Below are 22,543 nucleotides of genomic sequence, written 5' to 3' on the forward strand. Positions count from 1 at the left end.
TAATCGTCAAGGGCTTGCAAAACAGCTGTTACGAAGCTGCCGGGATGATTGCCCTATTAGTAGTTGACCAATTACAGAATAGCAATCACCAATGCAGGCAGGTACGTGGTGATTGCTGCATTGGCTTCGCAAATAGGCTTCATAGGAACTAAATGGCTCAGCACATGACACCTTCACAGTGCAGAATATTTGATACTATTGACTCCGGTTGAGTAGAGTCGTGTGTCTTTGGCGTGATTTGAAGTCGACTTCTGATGTGGGATTTAGTTCATTTTTCAAAGAAGATTTGCTGACGAATCGAAACCCCTTGACCAAATGATACGACAAAGTAAAGGCCCTAAATACAGGCTGCCAGTTAAATGCAGCAATGACACGGCTAAAGTGTGTCATTGCAGGACAAAAGAGCAGGAATTGTCTGCTGTTGCATCTTCACTCATGAGACAGGTAATAGGGGAGCTCCGTGGTGCTGAAAAGGACAGCGCCCCTGGCCATTTGCCAAGGCCTATTTCCCGTTGGAGGGATTTTTGACATGCTATAGGCACAGTTCAGTACACCCCTCACCCCTATCCTGTAATTGGTCCCAGAATCATCCACTTGATTCCCGACCACCAACCGATTGTCGGGGTGCATTGGTGTAAAATGTGGTCGTCGAGATCAGGTTCTATGGCATCTGTACCTTTTTTTGGAGCTACCTACACCAGTAGGGGAGCTTACAGATAAAGAGTGCACTAGGCTAGAGAGAAAAGTAGCATTCCGTTTTTCATTTTCTCTCTTTTGATACTTGAGAAACATAGATTCACATGACGTCCAAATCTGCAAGAGACAAAAGCAGCAGAAAATCAGCAGGTGAAGAAAAGGGTTAAGTGAATATGATTTAAGAGCAGTCAAATGAAGTAATAGTGACATAGATTGTAAGAAATGAAATGTACCATGTGAACATTGCATTGTGGCTTTAGAAGAGCATGTATTTGTAGATGAATGACAGATTAGGTTTGGTGACAAAGTAACTGTATAATTTGAGGTACTCTACATGAGCATGTGTTTGCCTATTTGATGATCTGTTGTAGTTAATGTTTGATTTTGAGCACATACTTGTTGTGACAATTGCATCAGGTTGAGGGAGAAATGGTCTGTGTGGCCATTGTGAGTGGCACTTCTGATCCAGCAGGTGGTGTTAAGATCCCTCCCTATGTGGCTTTGAATGATGAGCCAGTGTTGGCAAAATGACTTGTGGTCCAGCGGGTGGCGGTGAAATGCCTCCCTATCTATATGACTTGCCCTATTCCTTTGACATTGTTCACTTGATTGGAGATGATTCCGGTCTTCTTCATGAGCACTCCTGCATGTCTTCCTTCCTGTCTTGCCATGTGGGTTCCACGGAGGTGTGTGTTTTTGTTAGATATCACTGGGCACATTCCTAACGTGGAGGTGGTTTGCATAGCTCATGTCATGTGGATATATAAAGTATTGTATTGTAAGGTATGTTAGTCTACGGACGGTCTGACATTGCTCGTCCATATATTGATGTATTCCAATTGCATTTGGGTGTATTGTGTGGAATGTTGGAACATGGTTAGATATTACTTGTTAGACTTGACTGTGCTGTTGGAGCTAGTAACACAAGCATTTCCGACATCTGCTAAACAGGTGTATGTATATCTCTCTAGTCACCCCCAAAACCAATTCTTTCTTTGGCCGCCTCTCCTTCCAGTTCTCTGCTGCCAATGACTGGAACGAACTACAAAAATCTCTGAAACTGGAAACACTTATCTCCCTCACTAGCTTTAAGCACCAACTGTCAGAGCAGCTCACAGATTACTGCACCTGTACATAGCCCACCTATAATTTAGGCCAAACAACTACCTCTTTCCCTACTGTATTTAATGAATTTATTTATTTTGCTCCTTTGCACCCCATTATTTTTATTTCTACTTTGCACATTTCTTCCATTGCAAATGTACCATTCCGGTGTTTTACTTGCTATATTGTATTTACTTTGCCACCATGGCCTTTTTTTGCCTTTACCTCCCTTATCTCACCTCATTTGCTCACATCGTATATAGACTTGTTTATACTGTATTATTGACTGTATGTTTGTTTTACTCCATGTGTAAGTCTGTGTCGTTGTATGTGTCGAAGTGCTTTGCTTTATCTTGGCCAGGTCGCAATTGTAAATGAGAACTTGTTCTCAACTTGCCTACCTGGTTAAATAAAGGTGAAATAAAAAAAAGAATAAACAAATAAATGTGTCTATTTGATTAGGATTAGGACTTTTCCTCTATGTGTCGCACTTCCATTTCCACTTTATGTCCCCGTTAGGGAGCTGTCATTTATGCTGCAGGCTAATTACTACCAATGTCATTGTGGTCCAAGTTCAACTCCTAGCCTATAGGGTGTGGTAACAGGCCCTCTGTTATTTGTTGTTGTACTCTGCATGTGAAGTATCTGCACTGCAGCCTATAGAGGAACTAAGCCCTTGATAATAGGGGAACGTAAGCTGTTGAACACAAACTCCCAGTCCTATGATGTTGCTCTGTGAAGGAGGTTAGCTTTTCAGCATTCAATTCCTGGCAGCCTTCTTCTCCCTGGTTGATTTGTGAATGTGAGTGATTCGAGAATGTTTGGCTTGGGTATCCAAGGTGTTTGAGATTGTTGAGGACCAGTGTTCCGAGGGGCTGACTGTGACATCATAAAGCGGAATGTAGTTAGCGTGCTGTTTGAGGGATTCCAATTCAGTCCGTTGCGGCCTTCCAGGCAGTGCAGTTGTGCTTCAAGTGTGCTCTCTGTGTGATGACTTGTTGTGCCTACACGGAGTACAGCTACGAACGGACGTGGCATTTGGGGTAAGCCTAAGCCTTTTCGTAACCTTAACCTATTTCTTCTAACTTGCTATGACAAAGTGCTTTGATGACACTAGTTGCATCCCAGCTAGTTGAACGCTTGTCAGTCGTTCTCCTAAAAGGCAACCTCTGTTGCTCGATGTACTAAACCGAGGGCCGGCAGCCACTAAGTACATGTAAGAGACAATTGTGGCAACAATAAGTTGTAAGATGATACCTAGTCACATCTGAGATGTGAATCAACTGCACCGATTGGTCAATCGCCAGTATGTGCCCTTGGGCCTCATTTGTCCCCTTTGAAATGACCTGTTGAGATCATTCAATGCAACATCTGAGGCTCTCTGGCCTATAAAGGATCCACCTCATACCACTATTTCCGTAATATAAGGCTATGTTATTGTTTTTTGAAAAAAGTACCATACAATATTTGCACATCCCTATCACCTCTGTACGCATAGGAAAATGATCCCTTTATTGTGTGTGTGTTGGGTGGGTGTCTGAGGAATGTTTTACTGCATTTCAGCTTGCAGAGGTATCACCACCCGTCCCATGGCCACCTGGATCATGTCTAGGGAAGAAAAAGAAGAATGACGTTATTACATGGCCTTCAAGAGCTACATGACTGCTGAGGTGACATTACGGACCCCTTAGGATTTGTGGCATTCCTTGTGTATTTGTTTCCCGTTTGTGCCACTTCGTTTCTCCTTTGTACTTGTGACACTATTTGAGGTTTTTAACGCCTATCTCTATTAGGTGTGACTGGCAACTGCAGTGGGTTGAATCCTACTAGTTCAGTGTTTCCCAACTCCAGGCAGGGGTAGAGTAGGCATTTTTGTTGAAGCCCTGGAGAGGCACAGCTGATTGAAAGAGTTGAATCAGGCGCAACAACAACAACAACAACAAGAACAACACCAATCAATGTGAAGAGTGGGACATCACAGTTGGGCCTTGTGTTCAACATAGCTCAGTATTTGAGTGTGTTTCCCGCGCATGCAAGTAGCTTTGATTTCTTCTTCCTCCATAGTTCCCTAGAACGAACGCCCTCCCCTTTGCAGCAGAGGCCAGGCAAAAGCGCGCGCTTTCTGTGCCACTGGCTTCAATCAGGTCCACCAAACGCAGATAATAAGAGCACCGAGCACCGAAAATTACGTCATTAATTCACTTGAACTCAGCTAGTGAACACACGATGTCTGGAAGAGGTAAAGGCGGCAAGGGACTCGGAAAAGGAGGCGCCAAGCGTCACCGTAAGGTTCTCCGCGATAACATCCAGGGAATCACCAAGCCCGCCATTCGCCGTCTGGCTCGCCGTGGCGGCGTGAAGCGTATCTCCGGGCTGATCTACGAGGAGACCCGCGGTGTCCTGAAGGTGTTCCTTGAGAACGTGATCCGTGACGCCGTCACCTACACCGAGCACGCCAAGAGGAAGACCGTTACGGCCATGGACGTGGTCTACGCTCTGAAACGCCAGGGACGCACCCTGTACGGTTTCGGCGGTTAAACGCACTCTTCTCGGAACGTCAACATCCCGACTTGAACCCAAAGGCTCTTTTAAGAGCCACCCACATCCGCTTCAAAAGGGTCAAATCCATTATCGTAGGAAACCATGAGCCACTCTTGAGTGGACAGGGAGGGAGTATTCGTGACAGGAGGCTATGTTCAGTGCAGGCTTTGCGTACAGTCGTATTAAACCATGAGCCACTCTTGAGTGGACAGGGAGGGAGTATTCGTGACAGGAGGCTATGTTCAGTGCAGGCTTTGCGTACAGTCGTATTACTGAGGCACCACGGCTGGGAAATCCCCACCAAGTACCAAAAAGGGGGGCCTTATTTCTAGCCATTGTAGGACTTTTTTGGAAACACACCATTCCCCACCAGTGACAGAGCATAGGCTATGGTCTTTGTTAGGGAAGCAAGCCTCTGAGTGGAAGGCTCTTATGCGCGCTCAGCTCCACTGGGCAAATGGCAGGGGCGCCTATGAGAAAGCAGGGGTGTGTCCACGGCCGGCGAATTAGCTTAGCTTCGTCTTCATAAGAGGGAAAGGGCTCTCCACCCCCTCATTCGTTTGTGAGAAGCAGCGAGACATCAGCATCATGCCCGAGCCAGCAAAGTCCGCGCCCAAGAAGGGCTCCAAGAAAGCCGTCACCAAGACCGCAGGGAAAGGCGGCAAGAAACGCCGAAAGTCGAGGAAGGAGAGCTACGCCATTTACGTGTACAAAGTCCTGAAGCAGGTCCACCCCGATACCGGCATCTCCTCCAAGGCCATGGGAATCATGAACTCGTTCGTGAACGACATCTTCGAGCGTATCGCCGGAGAGTCGTCTCGCCTGGCCCACTACAACAAGCGTTCCACCATCACCTCCAGGGAGATCCAGACCGCAGTGCGCCTGCTGCTCCCCGGAGAGCTGGCCAAGCACGCAGTGTCCGAGGGCACCAAGGCCGTGACCAAGTACACCAGCTCCAAGTAAACAGCCCATTTGGAGTGCTGTAGTAACCCAAAGGCTCTTTTAAGAGCCACCCAACCTGTCAGTGAAAAAAGCAAATCCATATGTGTGTGTGTGTGTGGAGGACATGTCAAAAAGGGGGGAGAGGGAATAAATGATGCTGACATGAACAGGGTAGGAATGTGTGCATGGTAGTATAACACAGTGAGTGGGATTCCACTCGTGCTCCGATGACTGGAGCCTGTGTAACAGTATAACTTTAGGCCGAACCAGGGACCCTCTGCACACATCATCAACAACAGTCTCAGAGCAAGTGACGTCACCGATTGAAACTAGCCGTTTCACATCCCTTACACACACCTGTACAAGAGGGAGGAGGAGAGAGAAGAAGAGGCTCCAAATCTCTCTCTCTCTAGGCCTATATCAGGGCGGACAAGCACATGGGGCGCCAGCCTCCATAGCGCCGGCCGCACAGCCAGACACCAAGACCCACAGACACAAAGACCGGCACGAGTGAGTCACGCTGCGGAGTCAAGCGAGGAAGGACTGCGAGAAGGCCACAAGCCTATCTCTCTCTCTCTCTCTCTCTCTCTCTCTCTGACACGCTTTTGAAAGAGACACACAGACAGAGAGAGAGACTACCTAGCACAAGAAAACACACAGGCTCCAAATCCAACTAATAAACTCATACTAATAAAACATCACACACACACACACACACACAGTGCAAGTAAGCATGTCGTTGGACAGTGTATTATTTCGTTTGCCTCCTGGACACATGACGAATACAACGTGAAACTAGTCTCAGCCAGGCCTCACAAGTGCATGTGTTTTAAGGTCCCCAAAAGAGCTCTCCTTTAAAACACCAAGGAGCACATCAGGGGATGCCAAACCATTTGATTCCCTTGCCAGACATCTCGGCTCACTCCACAATCAATGGTGCTCGCAATCGGATGCACTTTTAGGCCATTTAGGAGACAAATAGCACAGGAAAAGCAGTGCGCACCGCTCCACCCGACAGTCGAACGGTGAGGTTTTGAGCGAGTCGCAGCAAAATGCACGGGGCTTCTGCAGCCCACATGACTTTATTCTGAACGGACACAAGTCTGCTCGCTGGGCCGTTCGCTTTTGGGCCAAAAACACGGCTCCGTCGGTGACTTTTGGCCCGATATTGGCGACCAGAAAACACAAGTGAAAGAGCATTTGGCCAGCCCGGAGAAGCCGAGCTGGGTGGCTTGAGTCTACATGGTTCTCATGTCGCGTTTAAGGCCAGCCCCCTGCACGGTGTGGAGCTTCAATAGCGCAGAGCAGCGTCTACAGCAAAGTACTCCTCCTCACAGACTACCGTAGTGTTGTAAGTGTGTGTGTTTACCGGACCGAACGACAGACATGGCAGAAGTCGCACCAGCACCCGCCGCCGCCGCGCCGGCCAAGGCACCCAAGAAGAAGGCAGCAGCCAAGCCCAAGAAAGCGGGACCCAGCGTAGGCGAGCTCATCGTCAAGGCGGTGTCCGCCTCCAAGGAGAGGAGCGGCGTGTCCCTGGCCGCGCTCAAGAAGTCTCTGGCGGCAGGCGGCTACGACGTGGAGAAGAACAACTCCCGTGTCAAGATCGCCGTCAAGAGCCTCGTCACCAAGGGCACCCTGGTCCAGACCAAGGGCACCGGTGCTTCCGGCTCCTTCAAGCTCAACAAGAAGGCCGTCGAGGCAAAGAAGCCCGCCAAGAAAGCCGCAGCCCCCAAAGCTAAGAAGGTGGCCGCCAAGAAGCCCGCCGCCGCCAAGAAGCCCAAGAAGGTAGCAGCCAAGAAGGCCGTGGCCGCAAAGAAGTCCCCCAAGAAGGCCAAGAAGCCCGCTACACCCAAAAAGGCCGCCAAGAGCCCAAAGAAGGTGAAGAAGCCCGCCGCAGCGGCCAAGAAAGCGGCCAAGAGCCCCAAGAAGGCTACCAAGGCAGCGAAGCCCAAAGCCGCCAAGCCCAAGGCGGCCAAGGCCAAGAAGGCAGCCCCCAAGAAGAAGTAAACCTATTACAAACAGTGTTCTTTCTACTCGACACATGTTGTTACCACAAAAGGCTCTTTTAAGAGCCACCCACCTCTTTCCATAAAAGCGCATGTCATTCCATTCCACCTACCTACCCGTGGTGCAAAAGAAATGAAATGAATGACTTTTACGCACCACATTTTCGAGTGGCTAAATGGCTTTACATTTGTCACTCAAGAGTGCAGCACCCTCACCAGTCAACATTGTTGTGATGTGTTAGAATTGGCATGTCACATTGATCCTGATAATAAGAAGCATACATACTATAGTGGGTTGGACAGCAGCCATTGGTATTATGAGCCACTCTCGAATTGATTGATACATGTTTCAGTGATTTGAGTAGTCACTTTGGCGCTCCCGCCAACGTGAAAAAGTCACAAAAGTCGGAGGGAAACAGAGTAGCCTAGCCCTCGTCACTCTGCTGCCTGCCTGCCTGCGGGCGGGTGGGTGGGGGCGGGCTTAGGGCTGACTGCCTGTCTGTCTGTCCCTCCCTCACTCCAATTGGATAAGGCCACACCGGTCCGGTGGCCAATCGATGGCTTTTGTGGCGAGGTATAAGTAAGGCTCTCGAGGTGGCCAGCGGCTCATTCAGACTTTCTGTGACATACTGAAGCTACCAATATGAGCGGAAGAGGCAAAACCGGAGGCAAGGCCAGGGCGAAGGCAAAGACACGTTCATCCCGTGCCGGGCTCCAGTTCCCCGTGGGCCGTGTGCACAGGCTGCTGCGTAAAGGCAACTACGCCGAGCGTGTGGGCGCTGGCGCACCAGTGTACCTGGCCGCAGTGCTCGAGTACCTGACTGCTGAGATCCTGGAGTTGGCCGGAAACGCTGCCCGTGACAACAAGAAGACTCGTATCATCCCCCGTCACCTGCAGCTGGCAGTCCGTAACGACGAGGAGCTGAACAAACTGCTTGGCGGCGTGACCATCGCTCAGGGTGGTGTTCTGCCCAACATCCAGGCAGTGCTGCTCCCCAAGAAGACTGAGAAGGCCGTCAAAGCCAAGTAAAATCGCTGGTGCGGCTGCAACTTGACTACTCAACCCCCAAAGGCTCTTTTAAGAGCCAACCACCTAGCTCAACAAAAGCGCAAAGTGTCCTTTCTATGCCTGGCCAATTATTTGGCGTGTTAGATACACACACACATATACACGGCACCGTATCAAGTGCCCACATGAGGCCTAAATGAAGGATAACAACTAGTAGGCTAGAATGAGAGCATTATTGCGCGTCAAGTGTAACGTTGCTCGCGGCCCTAACAAAAGACCCAAGCGCGCCTCGGCGAGGGTGGGGGTTGCATTTTGGGGCGGCACGGAGAGGCCGAGCCTCCCGTCCAATGGGCGGTGGAGGAGGCCTCCGCAACGGGCCAATCAGGGCGGTGCGGAGATGGTGACCAATGAGCAGACGCCGCTGCCGGCTTTATAAACTTCACATAGGCATTTTGAGGCTATACTCCGACTGTGAAAGAAGGAAGCTAGCTAGCGCCATGACCAGAACCAAGCAAACCGCTCGCAAATCCACCGGTGGCAAAGCACCCAGGAAGCAGCTCGCCACCAAGGCTGCGCGCAAGAGCGCCCCGGCCACCGGCGGCGTGAAGAAGCCTCACCGTTACAGGCCCGGCACCGTGGCTCTTAGAGAGATCCGTCGTTACCAGAAGTCCACTGAGCTGCTGATCCGCAAACTGCCTTTCCAGCGCCTGGTGCGAGAAATTGCCCAGGACTTTAAGACCGACCTGCGCTTCCAGAGTTCCGCAGTGATGGCCCTGCAGGAGGCAAGCGAGGCTTACCTGGTCGGCCTGTTCGAGGACACCAACCTGTGCGCCATCCACGCCAAGAGGGTGACCATCATGCCCAAGGACATCCAGCTGGCCCGTCGTATTCGCGGAGAGCGCGCATAAACGATGACCTGATCTCCAAAATCCCCCAAAGGCTCTTTTAAGAGCCACCTCCATATTTCAGTCAAAAAGGCACAATTGTTCCATTTGTACACGCCCCTTTCCCACCGTGTATGTTCCCTGTTCTCGAGTCACTACAGACCGTGGTTCGATTCCAGGCTGTATCACCACCGGCCGTGATTGTAAATAAGAGTTGGTTCTTAACTGACTTGAGTCGTTTCAATAACGCTCTCTATATGTGATTAGATGTATGCCTAGAGTAGAAGAGGGGAAAAATACACTAGCAGTAATAAGTGATAGTAATGATATAGGGCAAAAAGTGTTAAAAATGGTCACTATGTAGCTAAGAACAACTGACTTTGAAAGTCCCATGTTGCAGTGCCGCTGATGAGAGGGGAAAAGTTTACCGTGGAGCACGGAGGCCATCTAGTGGTTAAACGCGGGTACTGTCAGCGTGTGAGCACGTCATAGTGGCTCCCTATTGGTATTTGATCTTCAGGCCAGCGTTTCCCAAACTCGGTCCTCGGGTCCCCAAGTGGGGCACGTTGTGTTTTTTCGATTCCAATTGCTCTTGGAATGAGTCTGTCTATTCCTTTGTGAAAATGGCCATTCAATGATTTCTGGGCCATGTGACATTCCTCGATGGCCCCAAAAATCCATGTTTTGATCCGATCATTACAACGTTAGCTGTGTGCACCCCATAATTCATGCGACTGACTAAGCTATTGAAAGTAAAATGATATATCTCTGTCCGGCGCAAGTGAAAGGTGGTCGAAAAAAATTGTTACCAACGTTGTGGTTGAAGGTACAGGAAATGTTGTAGGCCACCAAATTAGACGTGATATTATTAAGTCGCCCTTCTGTGCTTGTTTGTGTGCGTGCATAGGTAAGTTGTTTCGATATGGTGGAATAAATGGAGAAATGAAAGGAATGTATTTAGTGGGATGAATTCAGTGTGCGATTGAATATTCCAATGCCATACCCATTGATAGGCCTTTAGACTAGATCCGAGATCCCTTAAGAGAAAAGGTATCAGGACAGCAGGAATCAATAGATGTAATCGTCAAGGGCTTGCAAAACAGCTGTTACGAAGCTGCCGGGATGATTGCCCTATTAGTAGTTGACCAATTACAGAATAGCAATCACCAATGCAGGCAGGTACGTGGTGATTGCTGCATTGGCTTCGTAAATAGGCTTCATAGGAACTAAATGGCTCAGCACATGACACCTTCACAGTGCAGAATATTTGATACTATTGACTCCGGTTGAGTAGAGTCGTGTGTCTTTGGCGTGATTTGAAGTCGACTTCTGATGTGGGATTTAGTTCATTTTTCAAAGAAGATTTGCTGACGAATCGAAACCCCTTGACCAAATGATACGACAAAGTAAAGGCCCTAAATACAGGCTGCCAGTTAAATGCAGCAATGACACGGCTAAAGTGTGTCATTGCAGGACAAAAGAGCAGGAATTGTCTGCTGTTGCATCTTCACTCATGAGACAGGTAATAGGGGAGCTCCGTGGTGCTGAAAAGGACAGCGCCCCTGGCCATTTGCCAAGGCCTATTTCCCGTTGGAGGGATTTTTGACATGCTATAGGCACAGTTCAGTACACCCCTCACCCCTATCCTGTAATTGGTCCCAGAATCATCCACTTGATTCCCGACCACCAACCGATTGTCGGGGTGCATTGGTGTAAAATGTGGTCGTCGAGATCAGGTTCTATGGCATCTGTACCTTTTTTTGGAGCTACCTACACCAGTAGGGGAGCTTACAGATAAAGAGTGCACTAGGCTAGAGAGAAAAGTAGCATTCCGTTTTTCATTTTCTCTCTTTTGATACTTGAGAAACATAGATTCACATGACGTCCAAATCTGCAAGAGACAAAAGCAGCAGAAAATCAGCAGGTGAAGAAAAGGGTTAAGTGAATATGATTTAAGAGCAGTCAAATGAAGTAATAGTGACATAGATTGTAAGAAATGAAATGTACCATGTGAACATTGCATTGTGGCTTTAGAAGAGCATGTATTTGTAGATGAATGACAGATTAGGTTTGGTGACAAAGTAACTGTATAATTTGAGGTACTCTACATGAGCATGTGTTTGCCTATTTGATGATCTGTTGTAGTTAATGTTTGATTTTGAGCACATACTTGTTGTGACAATTGCATCAGGTTGAGGGAGAAATGGTCTGTGTGGCCATTGTGAGTGGCACTTCTGATCCAGCAGGTGGTGTTAAGATCCCTCCCTATGTGGCTTTGAATGATGAGCCAGTGTTGGCAAAATGACTTGTGGTCCAGCGGGTGGCGGTGAAATGCCTCCCTATCTATATGACTTGCCCTATTCCTTTGACATTGTTCACTTGATTGGAGATGATTCCGGTCTTCTTCATGAGCACTCCTGCATGTCTTCCTTCCTGTCTTGCCATGTGGGTTCCACGGAGGTGTGTGTTTTTGTTAGATATCACTGGGCACATTCCTAACGTGGAGGTGGTTTGCATAGCTCATGTCATGTGGATATATAAAGTATTGTATTGTAAGGTATGTTAGTCTACGGACGGTCTGACATTGCTCGTCCATATATTGATGTATTCCAATTGCATTTGGGTGTATTGTGTGGAATGTTGGAACATGGTTAGATATTACTTGTTAGACTTGACTGTGCTGTTGGAGCTAGTAACACAAGCATTTCCGACATCTGCTAAACAGGTGTATGTATATCTCTAGTCACCCCCAAAACCAATTCTTTCTTTGGCCGCCTCTCCTTCCAGTTCTCTGCTGCCAATGACTGGAACGAACTACAAAAATCTCTGAAACTGGAAACACTTATCTCCCTCACTAGCTTTAAGCACCAACTGTCAGAGCAGCTCACAGATTACTGCACCTGTACATAGCCCACCTATAATTTAGGCCAAACAACTACCTCTTTCCCTACTGTATTTCATGAATTTATTTATTTTGCTCCTTTGCACCCCATTATTTTTATTTCTACTTTGCACATTTCTTCCATTGCAAATGTACCATTCCGGTGTTTTACTTGCTATATTGTATTTACTTTGCCACCATGGCCTTTTTTTGCCTTTACCTCCCTTATCTCACCTCATTTGCTCACATCGTATATAGACTTGTTTATACTGTATTATTGACTGTATGTTTGTTTTACTCCATGTGTAAGTCTGTGTCGTTGTATGTGTCGAAGTGCTTTGCTTTATCTTGGCCAGGTCGCAATTGTAAATGAGAACTTGTTCTCAACTTGCCTACCTGGTTAAATAAAGGTGAAATAAAAAAAAGAATAAACAAATAAATGTGTCTATTTGATTAGGATTAGGACTTTTCCTCTATGTGTCGCACTTCCATTTCCACTTTATGTCCCCGTTAGGGAGCTGTCATTTATGCTGCAGGCTAATTACTACCAATGTCATTGTGGTCCAAGTTCAACTCCTAGCCTATAGGGTGTGGTAACAGGCCCTCTGTTATTTGTTGTTGTACTCTGCATGTGAAGTATCTGCACTGCAGCCTATAGAGGAACTAAGCCCTTGATAATAGGGGAACGTAAGCTGTTGAACACAAACTCCCAGTCCTATGATGTTGCTCTGTGAAGGAGGTTAGCTTTTCAGCATTCAATTCCTGGCAGCCTTCTTCTCCCTGGTTGATTTGTGAATGTGAGTGATTCGAGAATGTTTGGCTTGGGTATCCAAGGTGTTTGAGATTGTTGAGGACCAGTGTTCCGAGGGGCTGACTGTGACATCATAAAGCGGAATGTAGTTAGCGTGCTGTTTGAGGGATTCCAATTCAGTCCGTTGCGGCCTTCCAGGCAGTGCAGTTGTGCTTCAAGTGTGCTCTCTGTGTGATGACTTGTTGTGCCTACACGGAGTACAGCTACGAACGGACGTGGCATTTGGGGTAAGCCTAAGCCTTTTCGTAACCTTAACCTATTTCTTCTAACTTGCTATGACAAAGTGCTTTGATGACACTAGTTGCATCCCAGCTAGTTGAACGCTTGTCAGTCGTTCTCCTAAAAGGCAACCTCTGTTGCTCGATGTACTAAACCGAGGGCCGGCAGCCACTAAGTACATGTAAGAGACAATTGTGGCAACAATAAGTTGTAAGATGATACCTAGTCACATCTGAGATGTGACTCAACTGCACCGATTGGTCAATCGCCAGTATGTGCCCTTGGGCCTCATTTGTCCCCTTTGAAATGACCTGTTGAGATCATTCAATGCAACATCTGAGGCTCTCTGGCCTATAAAGGATCCACCTCATACCACTATTTCCGTAATATAAGGCTATGTTATTGTTTTTTGAAAAAAGTACCATACAATATTTGCACATCCCTATCACCTCTGTACGCATAGGAAAATGATCCCTTTATTGTGTGTGTGTTGGGTGGGTGTCTGAGGAATGTTTTACTGCATTTCAGCTTGCAGAGGTATCACCACCCGTCCCATGGCCACCTGGATCATGTCTAGTGAAGAAAAAGAAGAATGACGTTATTACATGGCCTTCAAGAGCTACATGACTGCTGAGGTGACATTACGGACCCCTTAGGATTTGTGGCATTCCTTGTGTATTTGTTTCCCGTTTGTGCCACTTCGTTTCTCCTTTGTACTTGTGACACTATTTGAGGTTTTTAACGCCTATCTCTATTAGGTGTGACTGGCAACTGCAGTGGGTTGAATCCTACTAGTTCAGTGTTTCCCAACTCCAGGCAGGGGTAGAGTAGGCATTTTTGTTGAAGCCCTGGAGAGGCACAGCTGATTGAAAGAGTTGAATCAGGCGCAACAACAACAACAACAACAAGAAGAACAACACCAATCAATGTGAAGAGTGGGACATCACAGTTGGGCCTTGTGTTCAACATAGCTCAGTATTTGAGTGTGTTTCCCGCGCATGCAAGTAGCTTTGATTTCTTCTTCCTCCATAGTTCCCTAGAACGAACGCCCTCCCCTTTGCAGCAGAGGCCAGGCAAAAGCGCGCGCTTTCTGTGCCAATGGCTTCAATCAGGTCCACCAAACGCAGATAATAAGAGCACCGAGCACCGAAAATTACGTTCTCTCTCCAACTCCAACAAGCACCTGAAAAGCAAAGATACAACTACAAGAAAGCAGACTGGGAAAAATACAGAAATTGCATTACAGACAAGATAACAAATATTGCAGCAACAACGCAGAACCCCAAAGATCTGGACCAGCTGGCGGAGAGAATAGGGAGTATCCTCATCCAGGCCCGGGAAGAGACCATCCCACTTACCACCACCAGACCACCACAACAACTCCCACCACATATCCTCAGTCTCATCAAGCAGAAAAGAAAGATCCGGAGAGACTTTATTAGAACAAGAGCACCCAACCTGAAAACAGAAGTTAATCGGTTGCAAAATCACATCAGACACCAACTCACCCTCCACAAACAGAAACAGTGGACTGCCTTCTATCACCAGCTAGATACAGACACCAACCCCCGGACCTTCTGGCAAAAAATCAAAACAATCAACGGAGACAAAACCAATAACATCATACCTGTGCTAAAGTCTCAAAACCAACTCATCGAAGACAACAAAACAAAAGCAACATTATTCAGAAACCACCTACAAAATGTTCATTCTTGTCCCGACGACCCTCTCTTTGACAAAGACTGGAAAACCATCGTCGACAGAGAAATGCAGAAAACAGTGTACACCTCAAATCCGACACCAGTAGACCATCCCCTCACCCGCTCTGTGAGCATTGAAGAAATCAAGACCCACCTGAAAAAAACAAAAAACAAAGCACCAGGGGAAGACAACATTGACAGCACACTCATCAAACAAGCACCTGACGAATACCTGCACCTTCTTTCCAACCTCTTCACAGCATGTCTCACGGAAGGCTACTTTCCCCTACCCTGGAAATCTGCAGTTGTCACGATGATCCACAAACCTGACAAAGACCCATACAACGTCACAAGCTACAGACCAATCAGCCTCCTCAGTCATGTCGGGAAGCTGTTTGAGCGAGTACTCACCCAAAGACTGAGCGGCCACACCGAGGAAATGGGCCTCCTTGGAATCCACCAAGCTGGCTTCAGGAAAGCAAGATCAACCACCGATAACATTCTAAGACTGTCAGAGGACATCCTTCGGAACTTCAAGAAAAAAGAACTTACCCTGGCGGTTTTCTTTGACATAGAGAAAGCATTTGACAAGATGTGGCACAATGGACTGTGTTACCGGCTCGCAGATTCCAATCTCAAACTACCGCTCTCCATCAGAAACATCATCACCAGCTTTCTCCACAACCGTACAATTAAAGTGAAGGTCTCCACAGCAATATCCTCACCTTTCACCCCGGAGGCAGGTGTCCCACAGGGGGCAGTTCTAAGCCCGCTACTTTTTCTACTCTACATATCAGATATCTACTACCCTCCACCCACCGTAGGTCAAGTCTCACAGTTTGCCGATGACCTCTGCTACTGGTCCAGCTCCAAATGTCCTCAACTTGCTGCAAAAAAACTCCAGAAGTCTATTGAAATGATCGAGTCGTGGTCCAACATGTGGCGAGTAAAATTGAACCCACAAAAGACCCAATGTGTCCTCTTCACAAAAAGCACAGGGAAAAGAACCAGGAAACCCATAGATCTCAAACTCTACGGTGAAACAATAAAAGTAGAAAAAGAAGCAAAATTCCTTGGAGTCACCTTCCAGAAGAACATGCGCTGGACAACCCATATAGCGAACATAGAGAGAGAGGGACGAAAAAGACTAAACCACCTAAAAACGCTGTGCGGAAGAAAATATGGAGCCTCACCTCAGACAGTGCTGAAAGTCTACATCAGCTACATCCGACCCCTCTTTGAATACGCCCTGCCAGCCTGGATAACAGCTTCACCGCAGCAGATGAATCGGCTACAGATAGTCCAAAACATGGCAGCAAAAATGGCTTACAGACTACCAAGATACATCAGCAACCACTACGTTAACAGCATATCTGGACTGACATCAATCAACAACAGACAGTCAGTCATTGGCCAGAAGTTCATCAACAGAGCCACTCACAACCCATCATTGAAGGAAGCCGTAGGACAGGCCAAATGGACCACAGATACACCCATGTCCATAATGCTGAAGCTGACCTAGAAGAGAGGAAGAAAAAAAAGAAAGAAAAGAAAAAAGAAAGGAAAAAAAAAAATAAAAAAAATAAGTGTGTATGAAAATGTGTAGATATTTGTGAAAATGTGTAGATACATGTGAATGCACTCCTTAGCACCCTGACCCCTCTCCCCATGCACAGCTGTGAGCTACAATTTTAATGAAGTCCTTTTATCCCTCTTTTATTCCTCCTTTTTCTCCTCTTATTTTTTTTATTTTTTTTATTTTTATTATTTTTTTTAAATTTATTTTTTACCTCTATTTTTAAAACAAAACACCACGAATTAATGTCGGGAAAAGCAAAAAGGCGAAACTAACCGTTCTGATAAAAACCTTAGGGCATTCAGCCTCGGGTGATGCCATGCTGACCACACCCTTCTTCCTTGTTCCTGGCCTGCCCTGCCTCTTCCACTAATCCAATTGTTTCTTATGGACAGAAAAGAGCAGAGGCTCTGAGCTGTCCGATCAGGTCCATTGTCTACTACTAAAATTACGTCATTAATTCACTTGAACTCAGCTAGCGAACACACGATGTCTGGAAGAGGTAAAGGCGGCAAGGGACTCGGAAAAGGAGGCGCCAAGCGTCACCGTAAGGTTCTCCGCGATAACATCCAGGGAATCACCAAGCCCGCTATTCGCCGTCTGGCTCGCCGTGGCGGCGTGAAGCGTATCTCCGGGCTGATCTACGAGGAGACCCGCGGTGTCCTGAAGGTGTTCCTTGAGAACGTGATCCGTGACGCCGTCACCTACACCGAGCACGCCAAGAGGAAGACCGTTACGGCCATGGACGTGGTCTACGCTCTGAAACGCCAGGGACGCACCCTGTACGGTTTCGGCGGTTAAACGCACTCTTCTCGGAACGTCAACATCCCGACTTGAACCCAAAGGCTCTTTTAAGAGCCACCCACATCCGCTTCAAAAGGGTGAAATCCATTATCGTAGGAAACCATGAGCCACTCTTGAGTGGACAGGGAGGGAGTATTCGTGACAGGAGGCTATGTTCAGTGCAGGCTTTGCGTACAGTCGTATTAAACCATGAGCCACTCTTGAGTGGACAGGGAGGGAGTATTCGTGACAGGAGGCTATGTTCAGTGCAGGCTTTGCGTACAGTCGTATTACTGAGGCACCACGGCTGGGAAATCCCCACCAAGTACCAAAAAGGGGGGCCTTATTTCTGGCCATTGTAGGACTTTTTTGGAAACACACCATTCCCCACCAGTGACAGAGCATAGGCTATGGTCTTTGTTAGGGAAGCAAGCCTCTGAGTGGAAGGCTCTTATGCGCGCTCAGCTCCACTGGGCAAATGGCAGGGGCGCCTATGAGAAAGCAGGGGTGTGTCCACGGCCGGCGAATTAGCTTAGCTTCGTCTTCATAAGAGGGAAAGGGCTCTCCACCCCCTCATTCGTTTGTGAGAAGCAGCGAGACATCAGCATCATGCCCGAGCCAGCAAAGTCCGCGCCCAAGAAGGGCTCCAAGAAAGCCGTCACCAAGACCGCAGGGAAAGGCGGCAAGAAACGCCGAAAGTCGAGGAAGGAGAGCTACGCCATTTACGTGTACAAAGTCCTGAAGCAGGTCCACCCCGATACCGGCATCTCCTCCAAGGCCATGGGAATCATGAACTCGTTCGTGAACGACATCTTCGAGCGTATCGCCGGAGAGTCGTCTCGCCTGGCCCACTACAACAAGCGTTCCACCATCACCTCCAGGGAGATCCAGACCGCAGTGCGCCTGCTGCTCCCCGGAGAGCTGGCCAAGCACGCAGTGTCCGAGGGCACCAAGGCCGTGACCAAGTACACCAGCTCCAAGTAAACAGCCCATTTGGAGTGCTGTAGTAACCCAAAGGCTCTTTTAAGAGCCACCCAACCTGTCAGTGAAAAAAGCAAATCCATATGTGTGTGTGTGTGTGTGTGGAGGACATGTCAAAAAGGGGGGAGAGGGAATAAATGATGCTGACATGAACAGGGTAGGAATGTGTGCATGGCAGTATAACACAGTGAGTGGGATTCCACTCGTGCTCCGATGACTGGAGCCTGTGTAACAGTATAACTTTAGGCCGAACCAGGGACCCTCTGCACACATCATCAACAACAGTCTCAGAGCAAGTGACGTCACCGATTGAAACTAGCCGTTTCACATCCCTTACACACACCTGTACAAGAGGGAGGAGGAGAGAGAAGAAGAGGCTCCAAATCTCTCTCTCTCTAGGCCTATATCAGGGCGGACAAGCACATGGGGCGCCAGCCTCCATAGCGCCGGCCGCACAGCCAGACACCAAGACCCAAAGACACAAAGACCGGCACGAGTGAGTCACGCTGCGGAGTCAAGCGAGGAAGGACTGCGAGAAGGCCACAAGCCTATCTCTCTCTCTCTCTCTCTGACACGCTTTTGAAAGAGACACACAGACAGAGAGAGAGACTACCTAGCACAAGAAAACACACAGGCTCCAAATCCAACTAATAAACTCATACTAATAAAACATCACACACACAGTGCAAGTAAGCATGTCGTTGGACAGTGTATTATTTCGTTTGCCTCCTGGACACATGACGAATACAACGTGAAACTAGTCTCAGCCAGGCCTCACAAGTGCATGTGTTTTAAGGTCCCCAAAAGAGCTCTCCTTTAAAACACCAAGGAGCACATCAGGGGACGCCAAACCATTTGATTCCCTTGCCAGACATCTCGGCTCACTCCACAATCAATGGTGCTCGCAATCGGATGCACTTTTAGGCCATTTAGGAGACAAATAGCACAGGAAAAGCAGTGCGCACCGCTCCACCCGACAGTCGAACTGTGAGGTTTTGAGCGAGTCGCAGCAAAATGCACGGGGCTTCTGCAGCCCACATGACTTTATTCTGAACGGACACAAGTCTGCTCGCTGGGCCGTTCGCTTTTGGGCCAAAAACACGGCTCCGTCGGTGACTTTTGGCCCGATATTGGCGACCAGAAAACACAAGTGAAAGAGCATTTGGCCAGCCCGGAGAAGCCGAGCTGGGTGGCTTGAGTCTACATGGTTCTCATGTCGCGTTTAAGGCCAGCCCCCTGCACGGTGTGGAGCTTCAATAGCGCAGAGCAGCGTCTACAGCAAAGTACTCCTCCTCACAGACTACCGTAGTGTTGTAAGTGTGTGTGTTTACCGGACCGAACGACAGACATGGCAGAAGTCGCACCAGCACCCGCCGCCGCCGCGCCGGCCAAGGCACCCAAGAAGAAGGCAGCAGCCAAGCCCAAGAAAGCGGGACCCAGCGTAGGCGAGCTCATCGTCAAGGCGGTGTCCGCCTCCAAGGAGAGGAGCGGCGTGTCCCTGGCCGCGCTCAAGAAGTCTCTGGCGGCAGGCGGCTACGACGTGGAGAAGAACAACTCCTGTGTCAAGATCGCCGTCAAGAGCCTCGTCACTAAGGGCACCCTGGTCCAGACCAAGGGCACCGGTGCTTCCGGCTCCTTCAAGCTCAACAAGAAGGCCGTCGAGGCAAAGAAGCCCGCCAAGAAAGCCGCAGCCCCCAAAGCTAAGAAGGTGGCCGCCAAGAAGCCCGCCGCCGCCAAGAAGCCCAAGAAGGTAGCAGCCAAGAAGGCCGTGGCCGCAAAGAAGTCCCCCAAGAAGGCCAAGAAGCCCGCTACACCCAAAAAGGCCGCCAAGAGCCCAAAGAAGGTGAAGAAGCCCGCCGCAGCGGCCAAGAAAGCGGCCAAGAGCCCCAAGAAGGCTACCAAGGCAGCGAAGCCCAAAGCCGCCAAGCCCAAGGCGGCCAAGGCCAAGAAGGCAGCCCCCAAGAAGAAGTAAACCTATTACAAACAGTGTTCTTTCTACTCGACACATGTTGTTACCACAAAAGGCTCTTTTAACCTTTCTGATCTCCCCATCCCGGATCCGGGTTCGTGAATACAGACTCAAGCTCATTACCATAACGCAACGTTAACTATTCATGAAAATCGCAAATGAAATGAAATAAATATGCTAGCTCTCAAGCTTAGCCTTTTGTTAACAACACTGTCATCTCAGATTTTCAAAATATGCTTCTCAACCATTGCAAAACAAGCATTTGTGTAACAGTATTGATGGCTAACGTAGCATTTAGCATTAACATTCAGCTGGCAACATTTACACAAAAAAACAGAAAAGCATTCAAAAAAATCATTTACCTTTGAAGAACTTCAGATGTTTTCAATGAGGAGACTCTCAGATAGCAAATGTTCAGTTTTTCCTGAAAGATTATTTGTTTAGGACAAATCGCTCCGTTTTCTGCGTCACGTTTAGCTATGAAAAAAACCCTGTATCCAGGATTGTGTAAATCTATCAGCAAGCTCATTAGCATAACACAACGTTAACTATTTATGAAAATCGCAAATGAAATGAAATAAATATGCCATCTCTCAAGCTTAGCCTTTTGTAAACAACACTGTCATCTCAGATTTTCAAAATATGCTTCTCAACCATAGGAAAACAATAATTTGTGTAAAAGTAGCTAGCTAGAGTTAGCATTTCGCGTTAGCATTTAGCGTTAGCATTAGCGTTAGCATCCAGCACGCAACATTAACAAAAACATAAAAGCCTTCAAATAAAATCATTTACCTTTGAAGAACTTCTGATGTTTTCAATGAGGATACTCTCAGTTAGATAGCAGATGCTCAGTTTTTCCAAAAAGATTCCTTGTGTATTAGAAATAGCTCCGTTTTATACATCACATTTGGCCACCAAAAAAAATCCATAAATTCAGTCCTCAAAACGCAAACTTTTTTCCAAATTAACTCCATAATATCGACTGAAAACATGGCAAACGTTGTTTAGAATCAATCATCAAGGTGTTTTTCACATATCTCTTCATTGATACATCGTTCTTGGACACATGCTTTCTCCCCTGAATCAAATGGTAAAGTGGAAGCAGCTGGCAATTGCGCACCGAATTCGACGCAGGACACCAGGCGGACACCTGGGAAATGTAGTCTCTTATGGTCAATCTTCCAATGATATGCCTACAAATACGTCACAATGCTGCTAAGACCTTGGGCGAACGACAGAAAGTGTAGGCTCATTCGTTGCGCAATCACAGCCATATAAGGAGAGAATGGAAAACAGAGCTTCAGAAATTCTGCTAATTCCTGGGTGATGCATCATCTTGGTTTCGCCTGTAGAATGAGTTCTGGGGCACTTACAGACAAAATCTTTGCAGATTCTGAAACTTCAGAGTGTTTTCTTTCCAAAACTGTCAAGAATATGCATAGTCGAGCATCTTTTCGTGACAAAATATCGCGCTTAAAACGGGAACGTTTTTTATCCAAAAATGAAATAGCGCCCCTAGAGCTCTAACAGGTTATTAAGAGCCACCCACCTCTTTCCATAAAAGCGCATGTCATTCCATTCCACCTACCTACCCGTGGTGCAAAAGAAATGAAATGAATGACTTTTACGCACCACATTTTCGAGTGGCTAAATGACTTTACATTTGTCACTCAAGAGTGCAGCACCCTCACCAGTCAACATTGTTGTGATGTGTTAGAATTGGCATGTCACATTGATCCTGATAATAAGAAGCATACATACTATAGTGGGTTGGACAGCAGCCATTGGTATTATGAGCCACTCTCGAATTGATTGATACATGTTTCAGTGATTTGAGTAGTCACTTTGGCGCTCCCGCCAACGTGAAAAAGTCACAAAAGTCGGAGGGAAACAGAGTAGCCTAGCCCTCGTCACTCTGCTGCCTGCCTGCCTGCCTGCGGGCGGGTGGGTGGGGGCGGGCTTAGGGCTGACTGCCTGTCTGTCTGTCCCTCCCTCACTCCAATTGGATAAGGCCACACCGGTCCGGTGGCCAATCGATGGCTTTTGTGGCGAGGTATAAGTAAGGCTCTCGAGGTGGCCAGCGGCTCATTCAGACTTTCTGTGACATACTGAAGCTACCAATATGAGCGGAAGAGGCAAAACCGGAGGCAAGGCCAGGGCGAAGGCAAAGACACGTTCATCCCGTGCCGGGCTCCAGTTCCCCGTGGGCCGTGTGCACAGGCTGCTGCGTAAAGGCAACTACGCCGAGCGTGTGGGCGCTGGCGCACCAGTGTACCTGGCCGCAGTGCTCGAGTACCTGACTGCTGAGATCCTGGAGTTGGCCGGAAACGCTGCCCGTGACAACAAGAAGACTCGTATCATCCCCCGTCACCTGCAGCTGGCAGTCCGTAACGACGAGGAGCTGAACAAACTGCTTGGCGGCGTGACCATCGCTCAGG

At 48.0% G+C, this 22,543-nt stretch overlaps 4 protein-coding genes across 4 annotated transcripts; all 4 read left to right on the forward strand.

The window, feature by feature from the left end:
• The first annotated feature begins 2,631 nt into the window (after window positions 1-2,631).
• LOC110510949 (Histone H4) lies at window positions 2,632-4,556 on the forward strand. Its single transcript, XM_090204983.1, has one exon. It carries the CDS (start codon window positions 4,027-4,029, stop codon window positions 4,336-4,338), a length of 312 nt encoding a protein of 103 aa, XP_090061109.1. The 5' UTR covers window positions 2,632-4,026; the 3' UTR covers window positions 4,339-4,556.
• A 2,009-nt stretch (window positions 4,557-6,565) lies between these two features.
• On the forward strand, window positions 6,566-9,239 carry LOC118940447 (histone H1). The gene has a single exon (XM_090204984.1). The coding sequence runs from the start codon at window positions 6,670-6,672 to the stop codon at window positions 7,291-7,293; it is 624 nt and encodes a 207-aa protein (XP_090061110.1). The 5' UTR covers window positions 6,566-6,669; the 3' UTR covers window positions 7,294-9,239.
• LOC149975792 (histone H3-like) lies at window positions 8,799-9,239 on the forward strand. The gene has a single exon (XM_090204985.1). It carries the CDS (start codon window positions 8,799-8,801, stop codon window positions 9,207-9,209), a length of 411 nt encoding a protein of 136 aa, XP_090061111.1. The 3' UTR covers window positions 9,210-9,239.
• A 7,622-nt stretch (window positions 9,240-16,861) lies between these two features.
• LOC149975793 (histone H4) lies at window positions 16,862-17,173 on the forward strand. Its single transcript, XM_090204986.1, has one exon. The coding sequence runs from the start codon at window positions 16,862-16,864 to the stop codon at window positions 17,171-17,173; it is 312 nt and encodes a 103-aa protein (XP_090061112.1).
• Window positions 17,174-22,543: the final 5,370 nt, after the last annotated feature.

The sequence above is a fragment of the Oncorhynchus mykiss genome, chromosome 17, assembly GCF_057628025.1.
Source record: "Oncorhynchus mykiss isolate SJ-2025 chromosome 17, ASM5762802v1, whole genome shotgun sequence".
Classification (NCBI taxonomy): Eukaryota; Metazoa; Chordata; class Actinopteri; order Salmoniformes; family Salmonidae; genus Oncorhynchus; species Oncorhynchus mykiss.

Bases quoted from the DNA above. Each gene is read 5' to 3' on its own strand.
- LOC110510949 (XM_090204983.1), top strand. From the start codon at position 4,027: ATGTCTGGAAGAGGTAAAGGCGGCAAGGGACTCGGAAAAGGAGGCGCC.
- LOC118940447 (XM_090204984.1), top strand. From the start codon at position 6,670: ATGGCAGAAGTCGCACCAGCACCCGCCGCCGCCGCGCCGGCCAAGGCA.
- LOC149975792 (XM_090204985.1), top strand. From the start codon at position 8,799: ATGACCAGAACCAAGCAAACCGCTCGCAAATCCACCGGTGGCAAAGCA.
- LOC149975793 (XM_090204986.1), top strand. From the start codon at position 16,862: ATGTCTGGAAGAGGTAAAGGCGGCAAGGGACTCGGAAAAGGAGGCGCC.